Source organism: Dermacentor albipictus, chromosome 5 (genome assembly GCF_038994185.2).
Source record: "Dermacentor albipictus isolate Rhodes 1998 colony chromosome 5, USDA_Dalb.pri_finalv2, whole genome shotgun sequence".
NCBI lineage: Eukaryota > Metazoa > Arthropoda > Arachnida > Ixodida > Ixodidae > Dermacentor > Dermacentor albipictus.
Genome location: NC_091825.1, coordinates 134,868,599 through 134,889,019, shown reverse-complemented (window position 1 = coordinate 134,889,019; position 20,421 = coordinate 134,868,599). Strand labels below are relative to the sequence as shown.

General features: G+C 54.2%; 1 protein-coding gene across 3 annotated transcripts in view; it reads left to right on the top strand.

The window, feature by feature from the left end:
• Nucleotides 1-20,421, top strand: part of PlexA (plexin A) — a 385,856-nt gene that overhangs the window by 312,505 nt on the left and 52,930 nt on the right. For all 3 annotated transcript variants that reach the window (XM_070538955.1, XM_070538957.1, XM_070538958.1), the window contains one exon: nt 9,464-9,592. In XM_070538955.1, the coding sequence (XP_070395056.1) occupies nt 9,464-9,592 (129 nt within the window). The remainder of the gene's footprint in view (nt 1-9,463; nt 9,593-20,421) is intronic.

The following is a 20,421-nucleotide window of genomic DNA, read 5'->3' as shown; positions in this document are numbered from 1 at the left end:
GTGCCCGTTTTGCGGTACCCGCCCAATGCGAGCGAACGGCCCTGCGCTGTAAGCGTCGACCAGAATCACATCCCCGCAAAGGGAAGGTGGAGAAATTGGGAGGCCACCAAGGGACTGCCGCCGCTGTGATGGATGGGCCTCCCGCCACATATAGCGTCCTCTTGTTTCCATTTATTTATTTATTTATTTATTTATTTATTTATTTATTTATTGCCCTTTCTGACGTCTTCGGCATCGTCGCCGCTCTGACCCTGCAGCGTTAAAGAAAGAGAGACAAGCTGCCGCAAAAGGAAGTGATGGCCCTGCACCGCCACATGGCTTCTCTTTTGTTGCATTCGCGTTCCCGGCGAAGCGAATGTCTTTTTGCTCGAATCATTCCCCCCCTCGGCGTCTGCGTAGTTATCTTTTTTTTTTTTCGTCCAGCCCCGGCGTGATGACTCGGCGCCGAGCGCGAGCCGCTGTTGCGCGCAGGTGCTTCTCCATTATGGGTGAAATACGTTCGCTCGTTCCCCCCTTCGCACAGCTCGACTGCTGGCCCCCGTTCTTTGCCCGCGCGTGCGTGTTTTCGTTGCAGCTCACCGGGGAACGGACGGACGGCGCATTCCGCGCTCCCATTGTCTTCGTCTCCCTATATACATCACGTTGCGTCCGGTGTACGAACCCTCGTATACGTGGCGGTCGTACGTACGTTTTCCACTGACTGCGAGAGACCTGGACGAGCTCTGCGTCGATCCCGCGAATGTTTCTCTCGGTGCTCGAAGATCGGCGGTAACGAAACATATATCCCGCGTCGGCGGTGGGAGGGGGTGAGTGGTAGTAGGTGGCGCGGATACGGAGCGATCGGTCAATCAAGTCTGAGTGGAGATGCGGGGGTCCCTGGCGTAGCGATAGACTCGAGCCGGCCGTTGAGCCCCTCCCGCAATCCGCCGAGCCCCCGGGTGTCTTTGCCGAGTCCGTCGACCGCGGAACTTTATTTACTCCGGCAGTGTGTGGGCCGCCTGCGGAAAGGGACGAACGGAGAGCCGCTGCTGCTGCTGCTGCTGCCGCCGGGCAGCTGGCTTTTTTTTACGAGCGCTTCGGAAGAAAGTGGCGCGATGACACAAAAAAGAAGCACCAGAGCTGAAGAAACATTAAGAAGCGCAAGACAAAAGCGCCGCTTTCTGTCATTTTCGCTTTTGTGTTTCGTCATTTAGCGTCGTTTCTTTCGAAGATGCAAGTGGGCATACCACCTCAAGCTGCTGGCTCCTCCCCCCCCTTCCCCATTCCTTACCGCTGTGCGGTATTTACGAGCCTTTCCGACGCGGTTCTTCTTCCGTTTCCGCCGACTTCCTTTCCTTCTCGCCAGCCGCGGCTGCCGGTGTTGCTATCTTTCGCGCGCGGCTGCATTGCCGCACGAGTCTCCGATCTTACCAGTGCTACATTCTTTTCTTTCCCCCTCGCGGGGCTTCTGTTTCACGCGTGTGAAACTACAACTGGCGTACAGGGGAGCGCGCAGGGCCGGCTTGTGTGAAGCCCTGGAGCCTTATCGCGGCTCTCTTCCTTAGGCGCCCGTCTATTTCACTGAAGGGCGCTTGGCCGCCTCTCTCTCTCTCTCTCTCTCTCTCTCTCTCTCTCGACTTCTCTGTCGGCGATGAGCAATGGCCGTGCGGGCGTGGCTGCTCTCCTCCGAGCTTCTGGAGGAGACGCTATCTCTTTTCGGGCGGTAGCGACCTTTCTCCCGTGTACACGTCGAAGCAAAACTTGCGGAGGAGAAAAGAGACGGTGAACTGCTTTTCTGCGAAGCGCGGCGGCGTCCCCGTTCGATGCCTCCCCCCCCCCCCTTTTCTTTTTTCTGTGTTCTCCTTTTCTGTTTGTATGCGTTAAGGCCAAATTGTGCGCTTTAAAAGCAAGAACACTGGAATCCCATTCGTGCTGCGAGAGTCCCAGTCCGCAGTTTGCCGTTGTCGGGGCGTCGACTTGGAAAACTCGTATACGCATTCAAAATCCCATTGGCCGTTGGCTTCGCGCGAGAATAGAACTTCGTTTCTGCGCGACCTATCTCGCGTTCGCGCCTTTTTCGACAAAGCGTTTTCTTTCATTTCAGAAGTAGTATACGCGGTTAGCCGGAGGTTGTCGAGTAGGAATTGGGGGAAAGAGGATAAGAGAGAAATGCCGAGGGGTTTGCATTCGCTTTTCGTGTTTTCTTTCTCTCTTCTTTTTCGCGTATGAATATCTTTGTTTGGTAGACAGGTTGTCGCCGCGTCGTCTCCTTTCCTGTCGGAATTCCGAGCTTTGCGAGCGATTGACGCGACTTTGGAGCGATGTGAACACGACGCACCGACCGAAAGAAAAGAAAGCGCGCGAATTGCGATTACTGCGCGTAGTGTGCGTGCATATTCGAGGCGACGCAGTCCACTGCGAATGCGAGCGGTGATTGATACCTTGGCTTGAAGAGTTCTCCACCCTCGTTTTTTTTTACTTTCTTTCTTTTTCTGTAGCGTCGCGAAGCGGGAATTATCTCAATGGCGGAACTTTGCGCTCTTCCCGCGGGCAGTGCGTCTGCGACCACGAACGTGCTTCGGCGCCTTGGGAGTAATCTGAGTTCTCGTTAATAAATGAGAGCACGGATTCACCACCTGCTCCTCCTCCTTCTCGTTTGTTAATCTCTCTCTCTCTCTCTCTCTTTCTGTTCCTCTATCTCACTCGAACCGAGCACGCTTTCCGTGCCTGAGTCTCTTTCGAGCCGGAAAGCGATCGCCGCGTGCTTGCGTGTGCGCGCGCTTTTTCGGTCCCTCGGGTGCCGAAGCGCTCTCGAATCTGAACCGCTCCCAGCTATTCGCCACTTCGCGGGCAGTGTCTGCCCCCCTTTTCTATCACCTCCTTCATTTTCTTTTCAAGTTTTTTGTGCCCGTCGTCGTCTTTCTTTCTTTCTTTCTCAGATCGCGCCGAGGTCGTTAAGGCGTCGAATGTTTGTTGTGACTTCATTAGACAGAACCGCGGCGGCGGCCGGGCGGGGTGCGAAGCCGGTCTTCTCTCTATCGGTGTGCGTGTCCCATTCCGCGTGCGGAAATCGCTTCCCTCGCTGCTCGTCTGTCGCGACAAAACGCGCCCATCGCGTGTGTGTAACCTGGGGCGCGCGGAGCTCGGGTCGCCCTGGAGACGGACACGCGAGTCGATCTCGACTATAATTGCGCCGCCCGGGGCGATTTGCATCGGCGCTACGATGGACAAGTGCATATATCCGTTTTTGCATACGATATTCGCGCTCGCGTGTGGACGGGATGGCTCATACAGCGCGATTGCACTGCAATCAGCTCGCCTGCCGTTACTAAGCACGCCGGGTCTGCATTGCGCCCTTAACTAGTGCAGCGAGTCTCTTGTCGCGGCAGTGCAGAATTATCGACTCGGGTTTAGTTATGGCCTTTCGTTTAGACCAGTGCATATATTAACTCGGCTTCCGATGATGGGCGAACGATTCCACTAGCTTTGATATGGTCGTGCAGGCCTGGTTTCCGCTTGAGTTATTAGTCGAACAGCGTGAACTGGCGCAACCAAAACCACTGGGTGACGTTGACTAGCGTCCAGTTAACGGAGCTTTTCATTCGTAACGTTTGTTCGTGATTGGCCAACCGGGACTCGCACGGATTGCCTTAACGTACAAATTCTTCTTGTGCAATTGGGTCCCGAGCTTTAGAATAAGAAGAGTAAGGTCGCGCACCTATTTCCTATATGTCGTCGCGGAGCCGCGAACTCGAGCTATGTTCTTCCCCATTTTCCGAGCCCGCCTAACATTCCAGCGTCGGCGCTGCTACAAATGACTTTTTGAGTAGGAAATAAAACAGCAATAAGTAAAAGACGGCCTGGTATTTCGAAAGAGGCTCCTCTCATATCGTGCGCGAGGGTGGTCGTCAAGTTGTCGGGCTTGTCGTCGGTGTCGCCCGCATTCCTCCGCCGGCTGTCTCGAGTGTGCCGTTGGCCAAACGAGCATCGTCTTCTATACAAAGAGCTGGGTCCCAGTTTCGGGTCGCGCTTCCCCGTAGCATTAAGCGCAATCAGCGGAGACGCGCGCGGACGGAGCGGCCGAGGTGCTCCCTCGAGGTTTCTCGTGACCGACGTCATCGTCGCCGCTGTCGCCGCCGCTAATGCCCTCCCTGTTCGTGCTCGCGACGTGGTCAGGACGACGACGGGTATAAAGAAAAAAGGGGCTGCGATGAGACCGACTTCTCCATCGTGGCCCGGCCGCCGAGGGCCTTTCCTTGCCTCTTCCGTAGCGCCTGTCGTTTATCGCGGGCCCGTTCCGTTTCGAGTGGCGTCCCATTCCGCCCCAGTTCTCCCCTTCGCCGCAGTAGACTCCCCGTCTTTGCCCGCGTGATGGCGCTGGATGCCACGCCCATCGCGCCCAGCACAGAGTCGGTGGCCGGGGCTGCGTGTATTTGCGCTTTACGCTCCTTGCGCGCTGGCTTCTCTGGAGAGCGGATAAGTGCGGCAGTGAAGCGGTACTCCAAATACGGCCGTATAGTGCCGTCGTGACGGTGTAGTACGAGAACGTCTGCGCTTGTGTCCGTTACTTCATCCTTGTTCGCTGGCTTCTCCCCAGACCGTCTAAGTGTGGCAGTTGGGGCGATTCGTTGCCTATACATCGTATGCACTTGCGTCATTCAACGATACTCCACGACTTCCGGTTTACGGCAGCGCCATGTTGGGGAACCTATTGGCGTATCCTCCTGAGACCCGGCTATGGGGATTTGTCCAATATATTGGACATTCAGAAATGAGACAGTACTCCTGTGACAAGGCTTTCATCCTCATAAAACCAAGGTGTCCTACTTATTGGACACCTGCTTGCGCCATCTATGCAGCAATAATGAAAATACATTGTTGAAATTCCTGCCGAAACAGTTCCAAAATGGCGGCACTCTGCGAGGCGGCAGTTTACGGCAACTGCCGGAGAAGCTAGCACGGTTTCTCGTATTTCTACCTGCTTTCAGGACATATCTTTGATTTTATATTAAAGTTAATACAACACCGTACGCACAGAATACGGAATTTAAACTGTTCGCGCGCTTGCTTTATCTTACGCTTCCTTTGATTTCGCGTGTCCATTACGTTGGACACGAGGACTCAACCCGGTTTTTTGTACTGCGTTTTTGTGATGGCCTTGTTATGAACAGCAGACGAGTACTGTTGGCATTTAGTGGCTTGTGGACAAAATTGCGTCTCTTTTTTTCTTTAGGGGACCGGCCTCACGTGTCTGATGAATTAAGCCGATACTTTTCTTTTTTCAAGCCGTGGCTTGGACCCACAAGACACCTGTGGCAGGTGGTCTCATGAGGGAAAAACATATCGATATCCCTCTAACAGATATTGTGCGCATGTACAACGTCGACATGGGCGGTGTTGACAAGGCAGACCGAATGAAAAGTTACTACAGGATAAAAGCACGCGTCAACAAGGGGACTATCAGAGTCATCTTTCACCTCTTCGACATTGCCCTCATCAACTCCTGGGTGCAGTACACGCGGGACATACGCTCCCTAAAGAAACAGTGGAAAGAAATACTCAAATATATGCAGTTCAGCCAATCTGTAGCTGAGACTCTCGTGGCTCACGGGAAGAAGCAGGATAAAACGGGGAGTGAGAATGAAGCCGAATGGCATCCGCCATCAAAGCAGGCTCGACTGTCTCCGCGAGAACCCCAAGGAAAGAGCACTACCCACTAGTCAATGCTGGCACACGGCAAACGCTGCCCGTTGCAGACTACAGGGCTGCGACATGAAAACAAAGTTTTTTTGCACCAAATGCCGGCTCTTCTTCTGCTTTACCAAGGACACAAAGGTGTTTTGAAATTGCCCACAGGAAGTGAACACAAGAGCAAAATTTTCGTTGAGCAGAGGAATGCTCCTTTTATGTACTTTATTCACTACTTTGCCTTTCGAGTTATTAAAATGTTTTTGCACACGAGTTTGAGCGCAATATCTGCGGTACGTCATTACGTGCGCGCTGGGTGAAAAAAGACCGGGTAGCATCCCAGTGTCCAATATATTGGACATCGCGCTGAGCTGAAACTACCAGGGCTGTTGAAAAAATATTTAACACTTTTCCCCTTCTCAACCCTACTGACTTACTCTGGAAGTTTGGGAAAAATCCGTGCACCAAAATACATCTCGGGTCTCAGGAGGCTATGCGCGCGCCTGTTGATGAGGTACTCCAAGATGGCGGAAGGTAGCCGAAGCAGACGACAGCAGCGGATGTGACGTCACGTGCATACTATGTATACCTGAGGGTGCTGCTCGGACAGAACGGCTGTGCTCGTATCCGCCGTTCTTCTCTTCGTGCGCTCGGCTTTCCTCACTGCGGCGAAGTACTGCAGTGAAGTGAGCTTTTAACTACGGCAGTCATAAAGTCAAAACCTTATGAAGCTCAAAAAGCCTTTCACGTTAAACGGCACGGTTAGATAAGAAAGTGGTGCTTGATTATTACGCACGTAAATGCATTCTGAGTATACTTGTTATATTACCGCTATGCCTTGTTAGCAACAGTTCTCCCTTCGCGCTGTCAGGGGTGGGATTTATGTGTCTTCCCTCGTGGTGCAGGTCAAGGCTCGTTCACGCAATGTTGCGGATAAAAGATACAAAGATTGGGAAAAGAGGAGTAGAAAAGTGAGGCATCTTACGCATAGCGACAGTTTTAACGGCAATGGGTAGGAGCAACCGGAGCGTCGCCCTAAAACTGCAGCTGGCCTGCGCAAACATACCGAACTGGCCTCGCTGTGCACCCTCGAGCTTCTTGCGGCAAACGCGCGCTGATTGGAACGCCGCGCGTGCGCTCGCGCAATTAGCTCGGCATGTCTCGGGGGGGGGCGCTCGGGCGCCGTTCCCTCCGCGCCGACGATTTATCATCGCGCCTGTCACTGGGCCGCGACGACGTCGACGACGACGCTCGCCGCAACCGAGAGATAGAGAGAGACAAGACGCAAACACACCTCGGGTACTGCCTCGCGTTCGGCTGTGGTGGGCCGTGACAGAGCAGTCTCCCGCTCGTCCGATCTGGTTGCGCGCGTGTGCTTTCAAAGAGAGCCGAGGCCTGAAAGGGAGAAGCGCAGGCGTCCTACAAGGACGAGGAGGAGACGGCGCGCAAAAAGGCGGCAGGCGGGTCTTTGTCGCGACGTTGGCTGCGCGCCCGGGCCACTCGGACGAACATGTTTAATGCAGGAGGAAGCCAGCGCCGCCGGCTGCGTGCCGCCTGCCTCCTCTGCCGCCGACGTGACCGGTGTCCGGCGCGTGTGCGTGCCCGCACACGCGCCGGCGTCGTCCTGCACTCCTGACGGGCGAGCGCATATTGATCCCCGATTAGGCTCTAGCCCTCCCCGGCCTCGCCACTGGGGCCGGCACCGCTGTCGCCTCGCGCGGTTTCGGCGCCAGCCGTCCTGAGTGCGGCTTCTCGCTTTGCACCCGCGGCGCGCGCGGTGCTCTCCACCTGGAGCACCGCGTATACCGCCGTTGAACCATTGGGCGTATCGTTTGTCGCATTCTCGTTGGCGTCTCCCGAAAGACTTTCTGCTCAGATTGCGCGTGAAATACTTTGGTGCCGTTGCTCGTGGGCAGAACTAGCGTGCAGCTTCGTGCCCAAATTGCGCCGACCCCCGATGAAACTCCTACCTTTGGTTAAAGAAGTTTCCGGGTCACTTTTACCGTGTCATAATTTTAGAAATCATCACTGTTTGCGGATTCATTCGTTTTCGGTTGCTTGACTAACTTTTGCCGATACGACGCTCAGAAGCTACGCTGCAGTGTTTGCGAACACGAAGCTTCGGTTATTACCATTGGCGCTCACTTTCTGTGGGAGCTGTAGATGCGCTGAACTGAGATTATGCCTCGTGAGTGTGAAGCGACGGACGAAGCGAGGTCACGCTCATTTCCCGTTGTGTACACCGCGCATGTATCACTCTCACTCGTGCGGTCCGAATGCAGGCAGAAGCCGCGCGCTGAAACATGCGGCTTTCGTCGCAACGCTTCCGGTTCTTGCGACACGCACCCTACCTCGTTTGTGTACCGTAGCTGTCGCCGACAAAGTTCCTCGCTACGACCACGTCCCCGTTTGCCTCTACCCCGCTTATCCGTCCCCTTGTCCTTCGCGCACGTCGGTCGCTGGCGGGCGGCATTGCCGAATTCTGTTAGAGCGGCAGGACGCGCCCAGGGTGACGATCACGTTCCGACGGCCGGCGCCGGGCGTGATTTTGATTATTTCCCCCCCCTTCCCGCTTGCGACACGCCTCCAGCTTTCCTTTCATTACTGCTAGCCGTGCTATCCCAGGCGGTGCGGCCTCTTTTGTTCGAATTCGTGCGTCATGGTGTTGCGACGCTCTCTCTCTCTCTCTCTCTCTCTCTCTGTAATTTGTACGTGCGTGATCCCCGACTGGTTGATGTGTCGCTCTCCACACGCAACGTGACGGCACCGGGCTCGGAGCGCACGCAGCGTAGCGCAGAGTTAACTTCCGGGTGTGATTGGTGTCTGACTGCGTTGAATATGAGAGAAGGCCACCGCCCCCTTTGAATTAGGTTGCGACGCCTTTCTTTTTTTTTCGTTTTTTTTTTCCTTGTCAGGCAAACGTGCGTTTCGGCCTTTATTAGATGGGGACATATGCCGTTGTGCGCTGTTATCCTCATGTCGGTTCAGATGACGATGATAACAGCTATGTCACCTGTTGTGCAGTAGTGCGCTGTTCCTATGGAAGAAAGTTGTGTTGCTTGTTTCCTCTGTGGTGAGAATGCCATGACACACACACACACACACACACACACACACACACACACACACACACACACACACACACACACACACATATATATATATATATATATATATATATATATATATATATATATATATATATATATATATATATATATATATAATTTTATGTTTGCTCTTCTATTTAGAGTACATAGCTGCGAGAGAGCCAAGAGTTTGAGTCTTCTATGCGTTGCGATATACCATCGGCTAAGCTATGAAGTAAACCATGCAATCTTTGTTTGCATGTAAACAGGGTTCTCCGCTCTGAGGGGAAGCTCTTTATTACTGTTGGCTTCGATTTGGAACCAGGGCCTGCAGAAAAAGTTTTCAGTGACAGACATTGGGCGCTAGGCATCTTATCGTCCGCCACTATGTTTTTCATGAAGTAAAATATGTTGAAGTTTCTGTTGTACTTAACGTACGATACAAACTTCAGCAAACTGAACGTATGATAATAGAAGAAACACAATTGTGGCTTTCTTCTAAAGAAACAGGTAACCGTGCACTTAAACGCTACGTGAACACGGTGTCACATTCGCGGCATGTAGCATTGCGGTACTTCGGTAAGGCTTTGTGTTTGTGTGTGTGTGTGTGTGGTGTGTGTGTGTGTGTGCAGCGGACCAATTCGTCGCGAGGCGCATGCACGAACAGCTGGCATTTCTTGACTTCCCGCTTGCCATTTTCTTCGCAGGCCGTGGTGGAGTCAGTGACCAACGCGTTTGAGTACAGCGACAGCGTCATCGAAGAAGGCAAGGCGGTCAACTCGGACATGCTGTTCGACAAGAACGGCGAGCACCTCTACGTGATGACCGAGCGCACGGTGAGTTAGCGTGGCCTGTTTGCGTGCCAGTGCAGCATACCATGCACACTCAGCCACTCAGCATTAGTCTTCTTCCGCTCTCAAGATATACGGCCGTGCTACCGCGCGCAGCCTCCACTTGCGAAGTTGTAGCCGGAGTAGAACGCCGCCGCCGCCCCCCTCCCCTCACTTCCCCGGTGCCTCGCAACGTTAAGTGCCTCACGCGCGACGGAAGACGGCGCCCTTCCTCCCCGCTTTCTTCCCTTTCGCGCGGTCGAGATTGAGTGGCGATCGTTGGCTCCCCTCACACGCTTTCGCTCGCGCGTTCAACTTTATACGGAACATCACGGCGACGCCAGAGCTGCGCTTGCAGTGTCCATATAGTTGCTATCGCAACAAAAGATGAAACGCTTCCCAGAGTCGAAGTTTCGCGTTCGTGTCCTGACCAAATACTGCAAAAGCGGAACTACCTTGAGCATTATATATATATGTCGCTTTTATACACAGTGACAGACACACATACCCACGTCCTGGCTTGCGTAGGTTTTGTTATCTCTAACCTCCCTCTGCTATTGTTGACAGCGGTTTAATTTTTTTCCCCTCCAAACATTAAGAGAAGCATGTGTTAGCCGTAGCAGTGACATGTTTCATTGTCAGCCTATGCCCTTTAACCTGCTTTCGCTAATAACTACCAGGAGCCGCGAAGTTTAATTTTGCGCGCAAACTCGTTCCACAGTGGCACGCCTGCGTGGTGTATACACACTCTGCATGGTACGAGATTTTCGCTCGAGTCGGGCACTCTCGACAAAAGACTACCTGCGTCCCATTTTTCTCGGCGGATGCATCCTCCCGTCCGCCACGGGTTCAACGAGGTCTGATAGGCGGCACCTCGCCGTGCCCAGCAAGCACGCAAGCGCGCACACCCTCTCCCATCGAGTCCTTTTGTTTCGTGCATGCGCTGTTCGATTTGTCCGCCGATAGGAGCTGAGAGGGTTTCGCGAGCGATTTCAGGCGGTAGACAAGGAAGTCCGGGGAAGAGAGGGTGAGAGGCTGAGTGGGACGCGAAGCTGCGCGAGCGTGCGTGCTGCGTCGAGAACGCTGCGCGCCGCGGCGTCATGACGGCGCGCGCGCGCATCCACTTCCGACATCGTCTTCCCCTGCCTTTGGACGGCGCTCGTGGGAGCCTGTCAGCGGCGCTATCGCGGGCGGCACCACCGGTTGTCGCCGTCGTTGACATACCTCCTCCTTCGTGGCACGCTCTTCGAAAGTATCCGTCCCCTCTCTCTCTCTCTCTCTCTCTCTCTCTCTCGTATTTCTTTTTTCGTCGGGATGCGGGGTCTCGCTTCTCTCGGTGTCACTGCATGGAGGAGGCCTCGGCTGGATGCGGGGATATCGCCTTGTCTGCCTGCCTGCCTGCCTCATTTTGCTGTAGGCCAATTGCCGCGGCTGTCGTTGCATGTCACGAGGACCAGAACTCTCAACCTTGTTAAGCGCCCACGTATGTCTGTTGTGCCCGACAGAAGCGCGCGCGGGTTTTCCCCCCATTGGAGCTTCTCTCCAGAAAACGTGTTACGCACGCTTCCCTGCGGTACTGCGTAGGGAGTCGGCTACCTCCGCCTCCTTCCGTTGTATCGATTTCTCGCCCCTTCTTCCCCACTCCTTTGTTTCGGTTCGAATTTAATCCGAAATTTGGAGACCGCGCGCGCGTGCGCGTGCCCTCGCTGCTTGCGCCGTTGTTCGTTCCATTCGATGCGTACAGCCGTGTCACGAAGCGTGTCGCGCGTCGAGCTTCGCCTGTGCTGGAATCTCCTGCGCACTCGGTCGTGTGCGCTTGCGTGTACCTGCGTGATCGGCCGAAGTCGAAGATACGAGAAGGTATAGTCGGGCCGGCTGGAAGCGAAAGACAGCGGCAGAGAAGTAGCACCCGCTTCTTGGCCCAATCCAACAAGAAGTTTCACCGCACCGCTGCCCCAAAACCGTGCCTCGAGGGGGAAAATAAAAGGAATGCGAAACGGCATTGCGGGTGGAGGCTAAGGGTGGAGGGTACACCCGTGGCGCCCCCTTTGTCGAAAAAGGAAAAATCAATTCGTCGAGGCGGAGGAAGAGGCGGACGTAGGGCTAGAAGTCGTGGGTTGGGCGAGTGCTGTTCTGCTCGACTGGATCCAGTGTTGAGGGAAGAATTGCGGTGCTTTTCGAGCGTCAGCGAGTTCATAGGATGCCGGGACAGCCCTGGCGCTCGGAGTGGCCGCCCTCCGCCCCCTATATATATATACCTGGTCGAATCGCGTGTCTTTCATAACAGCGGTCGCCGTGGGCCGCACGCACACGCGTGCGCTCTTGTTTCCCTGGCTGGCTCTGAGGATTCTCTGCGTTCCCATTCCGAACGGGGCAGCGTCGAATGACAAGAGGTCGGCCGCGGCAGCGACAGACGAGGCACGGGTGCAGGCACGTTTGTTTGGGATCTCGTGTGACGCTGCCATATAACGTCGGCTCAGTGGCTTGGCCCGATCGGCTCCTCAAAAACGAGGTCGTGGGTTCGACTCCGGGCCGCTGCTACGGCGTTCGGACAGAGCCTCGGGAAGCCAAATTAATCCGGAACTGTCCGCTTGAATTATTTATTATTCTTTATTTCTCTATCATTCTTTACTGCAGCTGTAACTTTGATACTCGGAGACCATTGTGTATTACTCAAAGGCGTGCTAAGCCGTCTCCTCCTCCCTCAGAAACGAAAAGATCAGATATTTCTTTTTTTCCTCGGAAAGGAAGAAATCGGACAGGTGCTGCATTCGCAGCACATTTATTATTTTTTTTCTCATGACCCTCTCGGTAAAGGTCTAGATATCTCCCCAACCGAAACTCGCCTAAACGAACTAACAAAAATCCCGTTTGCGTCACTGGCATCCCCGCCTTTCTCTTTTCGGGGTCCGCGAGCCACCGCGCGCTTCCGCTCCGTGCGTCTCTGCGTCACCGCCTTTGTTGATAGAAGGCGAAAAGCTGGAAAGGGCCTTTCACTGACGGATTGGCAACCCTCACAGTACGGATTGGCCCGGTGCTCTTCTCCTACTTGCGCTGCAGTCTTCTTAAGCGGGCAAGAGTCGAGCATTTGCTTCGGCAGACCGTGAAAAAGGCGGGGAAAAAATGAGGAACGTTCTTTATTTGAGACTGTTGCGTCTTCGTTGGCTTCGGTGAATCGTCTTTGTCTATATATATATTTCTTTCTTCTCTTTCCCGACCGTCTTTTTGTTCGGAGGACGTCGTGCACGGCAAATCCTGCCTTTCTTCGGAACTGTTCCGGAGTAAGCCTCTCGGCAACTTTTCGTTTTCTTGGCGGCGTCATCGTCTGCCCCCCTTCTTCTAGTCACCGCTCCACGCCGAATGCGTTTTTTCAAGACTGGAATCACCGAGCTCAGACGGTGCATTGAGAAAACTTATCCTGAGAAGACTAGCCCCCCCCCCCCACCCCCCCCACCCCTCCCCCGGTTTTCTTGCAAGTGGATTATTTAGCAGAGCATGTAATAACCGTAGTCGAATGTTTCGAATGAGTACGAACAGTAATGAGTAATCCCCTCGTGCGCTTTGTTTTGTGCAGATCGTAGTTTTTACAGCGGGGTTAATTAGCCGATTGCCGCAAGCGTTTGCGTCGCCTCTTTACCTTTGACCGTATCCTCTCATCCGCAAACCGAAGTTTCATAACACGTTGAAGGCTCCCGGTTTAAATACCTCAGCTCGAGTCGACATCCATCGACTGCGCCTTCCGCAGCCAGTATTTTTTACATCGACGCGCTCAAATAGTTATTCGTATTTTAGGTACGCGAACTTAACATTTATTCCTTCTTTGACGTGCCTCAAGTGATTTGTCATTTCCCCTTGACTTCTTCGATGGGTACTTACTTATTCATCGTTCGCCTTCGAGACATTTTTCTATCGCTGGACCGCCGAGTGTATGATTGATCATTGCACTAGTTAGCTATTACGGCGACTCCGTGCTTACCCATTGCACCTGATGTGCTGCTAAATATAGCTGCGCATGTTAGTGGCGGTCCGTAATTAACGTCCCTTTACGTGTCAGTTCACGCGCTTACGCTCTTACAGATTCTCCCTGGAGCACCGGAGATGCCGATCCATTATCTAGCTTGTCTACCAAAGGCGTACAAGGATTCGCCGTTTTTCCGCGACGTTTTCATTCACCGGCATCAACGCTGATCGCATTTCGCACTGACAGGCCTGTGCGGGAAGCCTGCCTATTTCCTTGGGGCGCTTAAATCAGCAGAAATGACTCTCGAGTATGCTGTTTTAGAGCGAAGGCGCGGAAAAAATAACGCACGCATACACATGGAGGGATAGCTGTGTGGTTGGTTGTCTTTCCCATGCGCTCTTCGCTCTAAACCGGCAATTTCCTACGCTCCTTAGTTATATTGCGTAGCTTGTTCCGTTTCTTAACCGCCCTATCGTTCATCCAAAAAAGAGAGGCAGGTTATCCGCTTCGCGGCTTCATTTTCCTTCCCGTAAAGTAGCTGCGATGCCCAGAGCTGTAGTTCCCTTCGCGTCGTGTCCGGGGCCGCTGGTCAACCGGATTAGCGCGCAACACCGCAAGCGGCACTCGAAAAAAAAAAAAAAAAAGAGGTGAGGGGCGCGTAATGTCCCGTCCCAGACGTCCGACGGCCGCGCCTCCATCCATCATCCCACGCCTCTCCGTTCTTTCTCTTCACCGGGGAGGACGCTGCGTGCCGCGCACTATCGAACAAGCCTCTCGGTTGTGCCGGTGTTTCCGAGCCGTTCGCGCTCGAACAAGGGAACGTCGCGCCCGATGCGCTCTAGCTCCACACCTCTCCCTCTCCCCCCTCCCCTCCATACTTCTGAGGGTGCGAGGTGACCGGAGAAAAATGGACAAGCGGATGAACCGCACGCCGGAAGAAGGAGCAAGCGCGCCGGCGGCGATACCCGTTTCTTGCCTTGCGCCCCTGACAGGTCCGGACGGGGCGGAACCCGAGTGGGCCGCCCTTGTGTATGGAGGTATAAATCGCCACCCGCGTGAGTGGCTCACCGTTGTCTGTGACCGCAAGGGCGTTCGGAGCAGACGTCACCGGAAAAGCGGAAGCGCATGACGACGCGTGCAAACGGCATCTTTATGAAAGCGGGAAGTGTCCGAAGCACCTGTTCCACGCGCCGCACAGAACCTAATATCTCGAAGAAGAAAAGACGCGACGTGTCTGTAGAACACCCCGGCCGCTCTCGATCATGTCCGCATCGGACTGTTGTGAGCGCGCGAGAACCCATGACGCAAAGCAGCAGGAAAGTTAGAACACCTGTGTCTTCTGCACCTGCGTGCAGCAGTTCGTGACGCTGTCAGGATTGGGGGCTCAATCCCATCGTCCGTGGTCCTTTGCCAAGATTGGAGTACGGCATGAATTCGAAGGTAGCTGGCCCATGCCGTCGTCCAACTTATTTATGCTGAGATCGTTGATGAAGTGAAGAACTGTTTCTCATCGAGAACGAGGAAAAAGGGGTTTATTTACAGAAATTAACTCAGTCTAACATGACTGCTTGAGAAAAGTGTCTCAGTCTAACATGACTGCTCAAGAGAAGTGTCCTCAGCATTCGCACAACCACAGTTTTTATACACTCGATCCGCCGGTCCTACGACGCGGCGACTGTTCGTTTACTCATCACCAACGCGCCGCTGCTCTGCAGAACAGTTTACGTACACAAAGGCAACCGCGCTCTGATGCCCGACGACGGCGTTGGCGGGTGCCGTTCCGGGAACTATCGTTGCCGATCGAGGGTCGCTCGTTGTTCCGTGCCACTCCGAACCGTGAGAAGCACAAAAATACGTCGTTCCCGCGGCAGCTTGTCCATGCGTGTCAAATCAGCTCCGCGTTGGGGAACTCCGGAATCATTGTTCACGCACCGAACTAGTTCCGTCACAATGTCGAAGGGGCTGGAGGAAGGCGGCGGCGGATTCCAGCGCAAAGGTCGCTTCTTTGAACGCCTCCCAGCTGCAGCGACGGAGAGGGAGAGATGCGCGTCGTGTCGCCCTGTCGTAACTGTGTGGCAATCTTGTTTCGCAGCTCGCCATTCTTGACAACGCAGCCGTTTGGACTCCTGTATATCAGCTGTGCATTATTCCGTTGGAAGATCTCCCGCGCAGTTTCAAGTTGCCCTGCACAGAATGACTGACATCACTTTGGCAGCGCTTTTAAGAGAGGGTAACTTGCAGAGAGCGCCAGAGGAAAGGTGATAGGGTTGGTGACACCAGCGGATCAGCTCGTGCGCTTTAATTTTGTTGTTATTATTATTATTATTCATACATTATTTTTTACTTTTATTTTTTGTTGAGCATGAACAGAAAGAACTGCCAAGGTAACGGGCAGGCTGGAAGACGTGGACTGCAGCTCCTCGTGCCCCTTTTCTCGACGCTATATATAGGCTTAGTTAGGCCTAAGTTATCCCGATAGTTTACCCGCCTTAGAATCTCGATCACTTCACGAGCCGGCTGTGCAATCACAAGACATTCTCCGCGTGACTTTTACCGCGTTCGGTTTCCTTCACCGAAGACGGGCAATTCTTCGAAAGCCGTCGTTGAGCCTTCTCCCCCTCCGTTTTTTAAATGTGTGTGTGCTTTCGTTCGTTTATTTATTTTTTCCCCTCTTCCCGTTCGAAAAATAAGTCTGGAGGAAAGCGTCCCCGGCAAACGCGGGGAAAAAGAAAAAAAAAAGTGGGCGCATGTTGTCAAGGGGGTCCGTTTTACAATATTCGACCGCTCTGTCGGTTGTTGGATGTCCATTTTTCCGCGCTCGTGCACCGGTGGCCTCGATGTGTTCGAGACGTCTTCGGGGCGCCTCTCTCTGGCCGTGCCCGTCTTTGCACTTTTTTCCTCGTTGTCTTCGTTCCTTTCTGCCTTTGCGAGCGAGCGCTGCCTCCCGAATTTCTCTCCCCCTCGTCTTGCTGTCGTTGTTGTCGGCGAGGAACAGCCGGCGGTGGCCGCTCGGAAGATTGAAGTGGCGACGCGGCCGCTGCCCGGAGGGCAGAGAGAAAGAAAAGGAGAGGGGGGGTGGCTCTTTTGTCTCGCGAAATGTGTGCAGCGCTACGGACGCTGCAGCTGTGGCCTCGGCTAATCGGGAGAGTCGAATTCGCTCGACTCTCCGCTAACAACTAATTGTTCGTCATACGTTTGGCGCCACCCCGAATCGTTTCTGGTCGTGATCGTTCAAAACGTTGTCCCTTTACTGATCCTGCTGTGGTTCGTGGGAGTAACACGGTAAACTGATGGACTTTACACGCCGACAGCTTGGCTGACCTAGTCCTGGCTAATGGGCAGTGGCAGCGGCGGCCAGTGACTAACCGTTCTCGCTTTCTGTATAGCGTTAAATGCAGTCGTTGCTGTAATGAAAACGTTCGGAAACAAAAAAGATAACGCATTTAAGACACTTGCTGCGTTACTGCTGCATCCGTCTGCTTCCAATTTAGGAGCGGCGCAACAGTTGCGGCTTAATTACCCACTAGATTAGGTGCCAAGCACTTGTACCTTGCAAATAAACATGCCCGCGAACTCATCTGCCAGCCACGGCCCCTTGGTCTATATGTGGCGCGTTGTGGTTTCCCGACGACGGTGTCTGTAGGTTTCTATTCCCGCGGCCGCGCCCATGCATGAACGCTAGAAATACGAAACGCACACACACACACACACACACCAATCTACTTAGTTCTTGCACGTCAAGATCTCAGGCGGGGAAAACCAAACCGGAGCCATCCACTGCGGTCTGTTTCGTTTCAAAAGTCTTCCATCCGAACGTTAAACACTCCCGAGTTAACCAACCAAGCCTTGCAAACTCGTCCCCTGATTAGCCGACAACCGTTTCAGCGCTGCACAGTATTTAGTGAGGCAGGGCGGGTACGAGGATGGCAGAGGGTCCGTATACATTTGCCGCGCTCGCTGTGGCCTTTCCGACCCGCCGGCGGTTGGCGATGTTTGATCCGCACCGATGGCACCGGCTGTTGGAATATCAGCGCGGCCACCAGCTGTTGGAACCTCAGTGCTGACGCCCGTTACTGCAACTGGGTCGCAAGCCCCAAGGGTAGCGTTGGCCTGGCGGCCTGGGGCACACTGGAAGCATCCGAAGGTCCCAGCAAAGCATGGGGCGACTGCTAACAGAACAACTTGTTTATTCTAGCATCGCAAAGAGCGGGCGGTCAGGTCGACCGAAGTAGAGAGACGGGAGAGCACGTTACTCAACAAAAGAAATCGGAGCCTCTCTTGGCGTCCGGGGGCCGCTGCTCTTATACTCTCGGAGTTGAGAGCAAGAGGGAAGGTCATGGGACTACACCACGTGACAGCGGCGACGGACGGACTGAGAGACACGTTGGAACAAGGAGGTGACGCATCAGACGGGCCGGCGCCGGTCAGACCTCCTCGCTTCACATTGGGGGAGCTCCTCTCCCCGGCTGCCGCGCTTTGACAAGCGTGGGCACACACACACACACGCACACACAAAGACACGTGGCACTGAACATGCCAGGACGCGCTCGCCGGGAATGCGTCGCGGCCGCTCCGAACGGGCCAAAATGTCCGCCGCTTGGAACGAAGCTCCGGCGTACGTTGCATCCGCTGTTACGAACTTCCAACCGGTGCCACCAGTGTTACGACATCCAACCGGTGCCGCCAGTGTTACGACATCCAACCGGTGCCGCCAGTGTTACGAACTTCAACCGCTGCACCACGATAACGGCTTTGTGGTCCCGTAGCGCTCGTCACCCGTTTCGTGACAGAGCGTTGGTAGCGAAGACTCCGAGCCTGGCGTCGATGAGAATAACAAAAGGGACTTTATACATTATATACAGGTTATCATACAGGACATGAACGGATCGGCACTGGGGCCGAGAGCTCACACAAACGCGACTGTTCTCGCACGACGGCGTCCGGCGAAAACGCGTGACACATCTCACCCCAGTCGGGAGCGACACTCTCTCTCGGTGGGTCGGCTGATCCTGTTTTCGAGCGGCGTGTTGCTGCTTTTATAATCCCCGAGGCCCATTGTCACTCAAACGGCCCAATACAAAGTCAGCACACGACGGTCGTCCGAGGGGTCCAACCAGCGACCGCGCTGGCCACCCGGTTCAAAGTTCGCGCGCGCGGTGACCTCCAGGCAAGGGAGGTGCGGCGCCGGGCTGTCGGGCACACGCGGGCACGTCTAAACACGCTGCTTCGCCGAGGCTTCTCCTGCACGAAGGCGCAGCCTCTTGACTTGTGAAGGGAGAATTGTGGCGCTCGCAGGATAGATTCTGCATCTTGCAGATTCGGGATCCGGGCTTGTGGTAATGGCACAACAGCATCCCCGCCCTCAGATAAGGCGCCGGGAAGACGAGCTGCCTCCACGTGGCTCGGATGCCAGGCGCGCACGTTCGTCAGGCTCGTCCAAGTTCACGTCCATTGTCGGGACGCCAGGTAACTTCACGTGCCCAGGTCCGACTCGTCAGGACAGGAGCTCTGCTCACCACGTCGTCGCCAAGGCACCTTGACCAGCTCCGCTCGGGTCGTTCCTAAGACCTTGCTTCTCGCCACTGGTCCCGCTTGGTCGTTCTGCAGCTTGCAAAACCGACCGGCAAAAGGCAACACCCAACACGAACAAGTGCCCTCTGTCTCCCGTCAAACACCAGACAAGGCCATAATTCAAATCAACCTAACTAAATTGTTTTCCCCTTTTTTTTCTCCCGCTGCAACAAGAGGCAGGTGTACGATCTAGCACACAAGGCTTAAACAATCAGTTTTCAAATCATCAACACAACAAAATAGAAACAATTATTAATCAGCAATAATAATGACAACTAGAATGGTCCCCTTAAAATCGCTTGGACCGAAAACATACTTCTGAGGAAGCAAATGAGGTCATTCATTTTTCCCGGCGATATTTTCGCGGAATCCGAAGCTGCTTATATTTGCGACCCTGCTTATCCGTGTAGCGGCGGTACAATAAGCCAGATTCCTTGCCAAATGAAACCCCCTTTTCTTTCACTCCCCGTTTGACGCTCTTCCTCAGATCGGCTAGTGAACAATCTTCCTGTTGTTCGCGAATCCGAGTTTCCCTTTCAACTGCAGCCTGCTCCTGCCAGCTGGCGGAAACCGGAGTGAGTGCGGAGCCCGCGTCGCCTAATTTCGGCGTCGAGTCTCTATCGCGGCTAGCACTGCCCGCGTCACTCCCACTCACTTCCAGGACCCGCTCGTCTAGGCCAGCCTCCGAGCTCTGCCTCTCCCGTGACTGCTCGCCACTCAAGTTACCGTGATCGGTCCGTGTGCCGCACCGCCTTTCGCTCACCGACGCTAAGTCAAGTTCCCTCGACAGCGGGCGCGCTTTGGATCGCGTGGGGGCCATGTACGCCACGTCGGCAAAGAATGATTTGCCCTGATCCCTCAGCAGCTGCTCCGAGCTATTTGAGAAGAGGTAGGAAAATTGCTCCGGGAGGGCGGCTGACACAGCGGCTTCGGTGTTAAGTTTCCCAAATTCTCCTTCAATGCTAACCGTTGCGATCGGTAAACAGACACTCTCCTTCTCGGCCACTTGCCGTATCCTAACGCACTCTCCCGTAAAATCCCTCGAGGAGACGAAAGACGGGTGAACAACGTCCATAGTTGCTGCAGAGTCCCGCAGTGCTCGGCACTTCTTGCCGTTTACCTTAATTTCCTGCACATAGGGCTCCAATAGACGTATGTTCTTGTGAGTTTCCTGTATCGTTGCAAAAGCAATTCTCTCTGGGCAGCTTGCAGCGATGTGCCCTTGCTTTTTGCAATTGTAGCAAGTTAACGGCTTCCGTTTTTCAAAAGAACGCATCGTATCGTTTCGCTGCTTGGGACCATC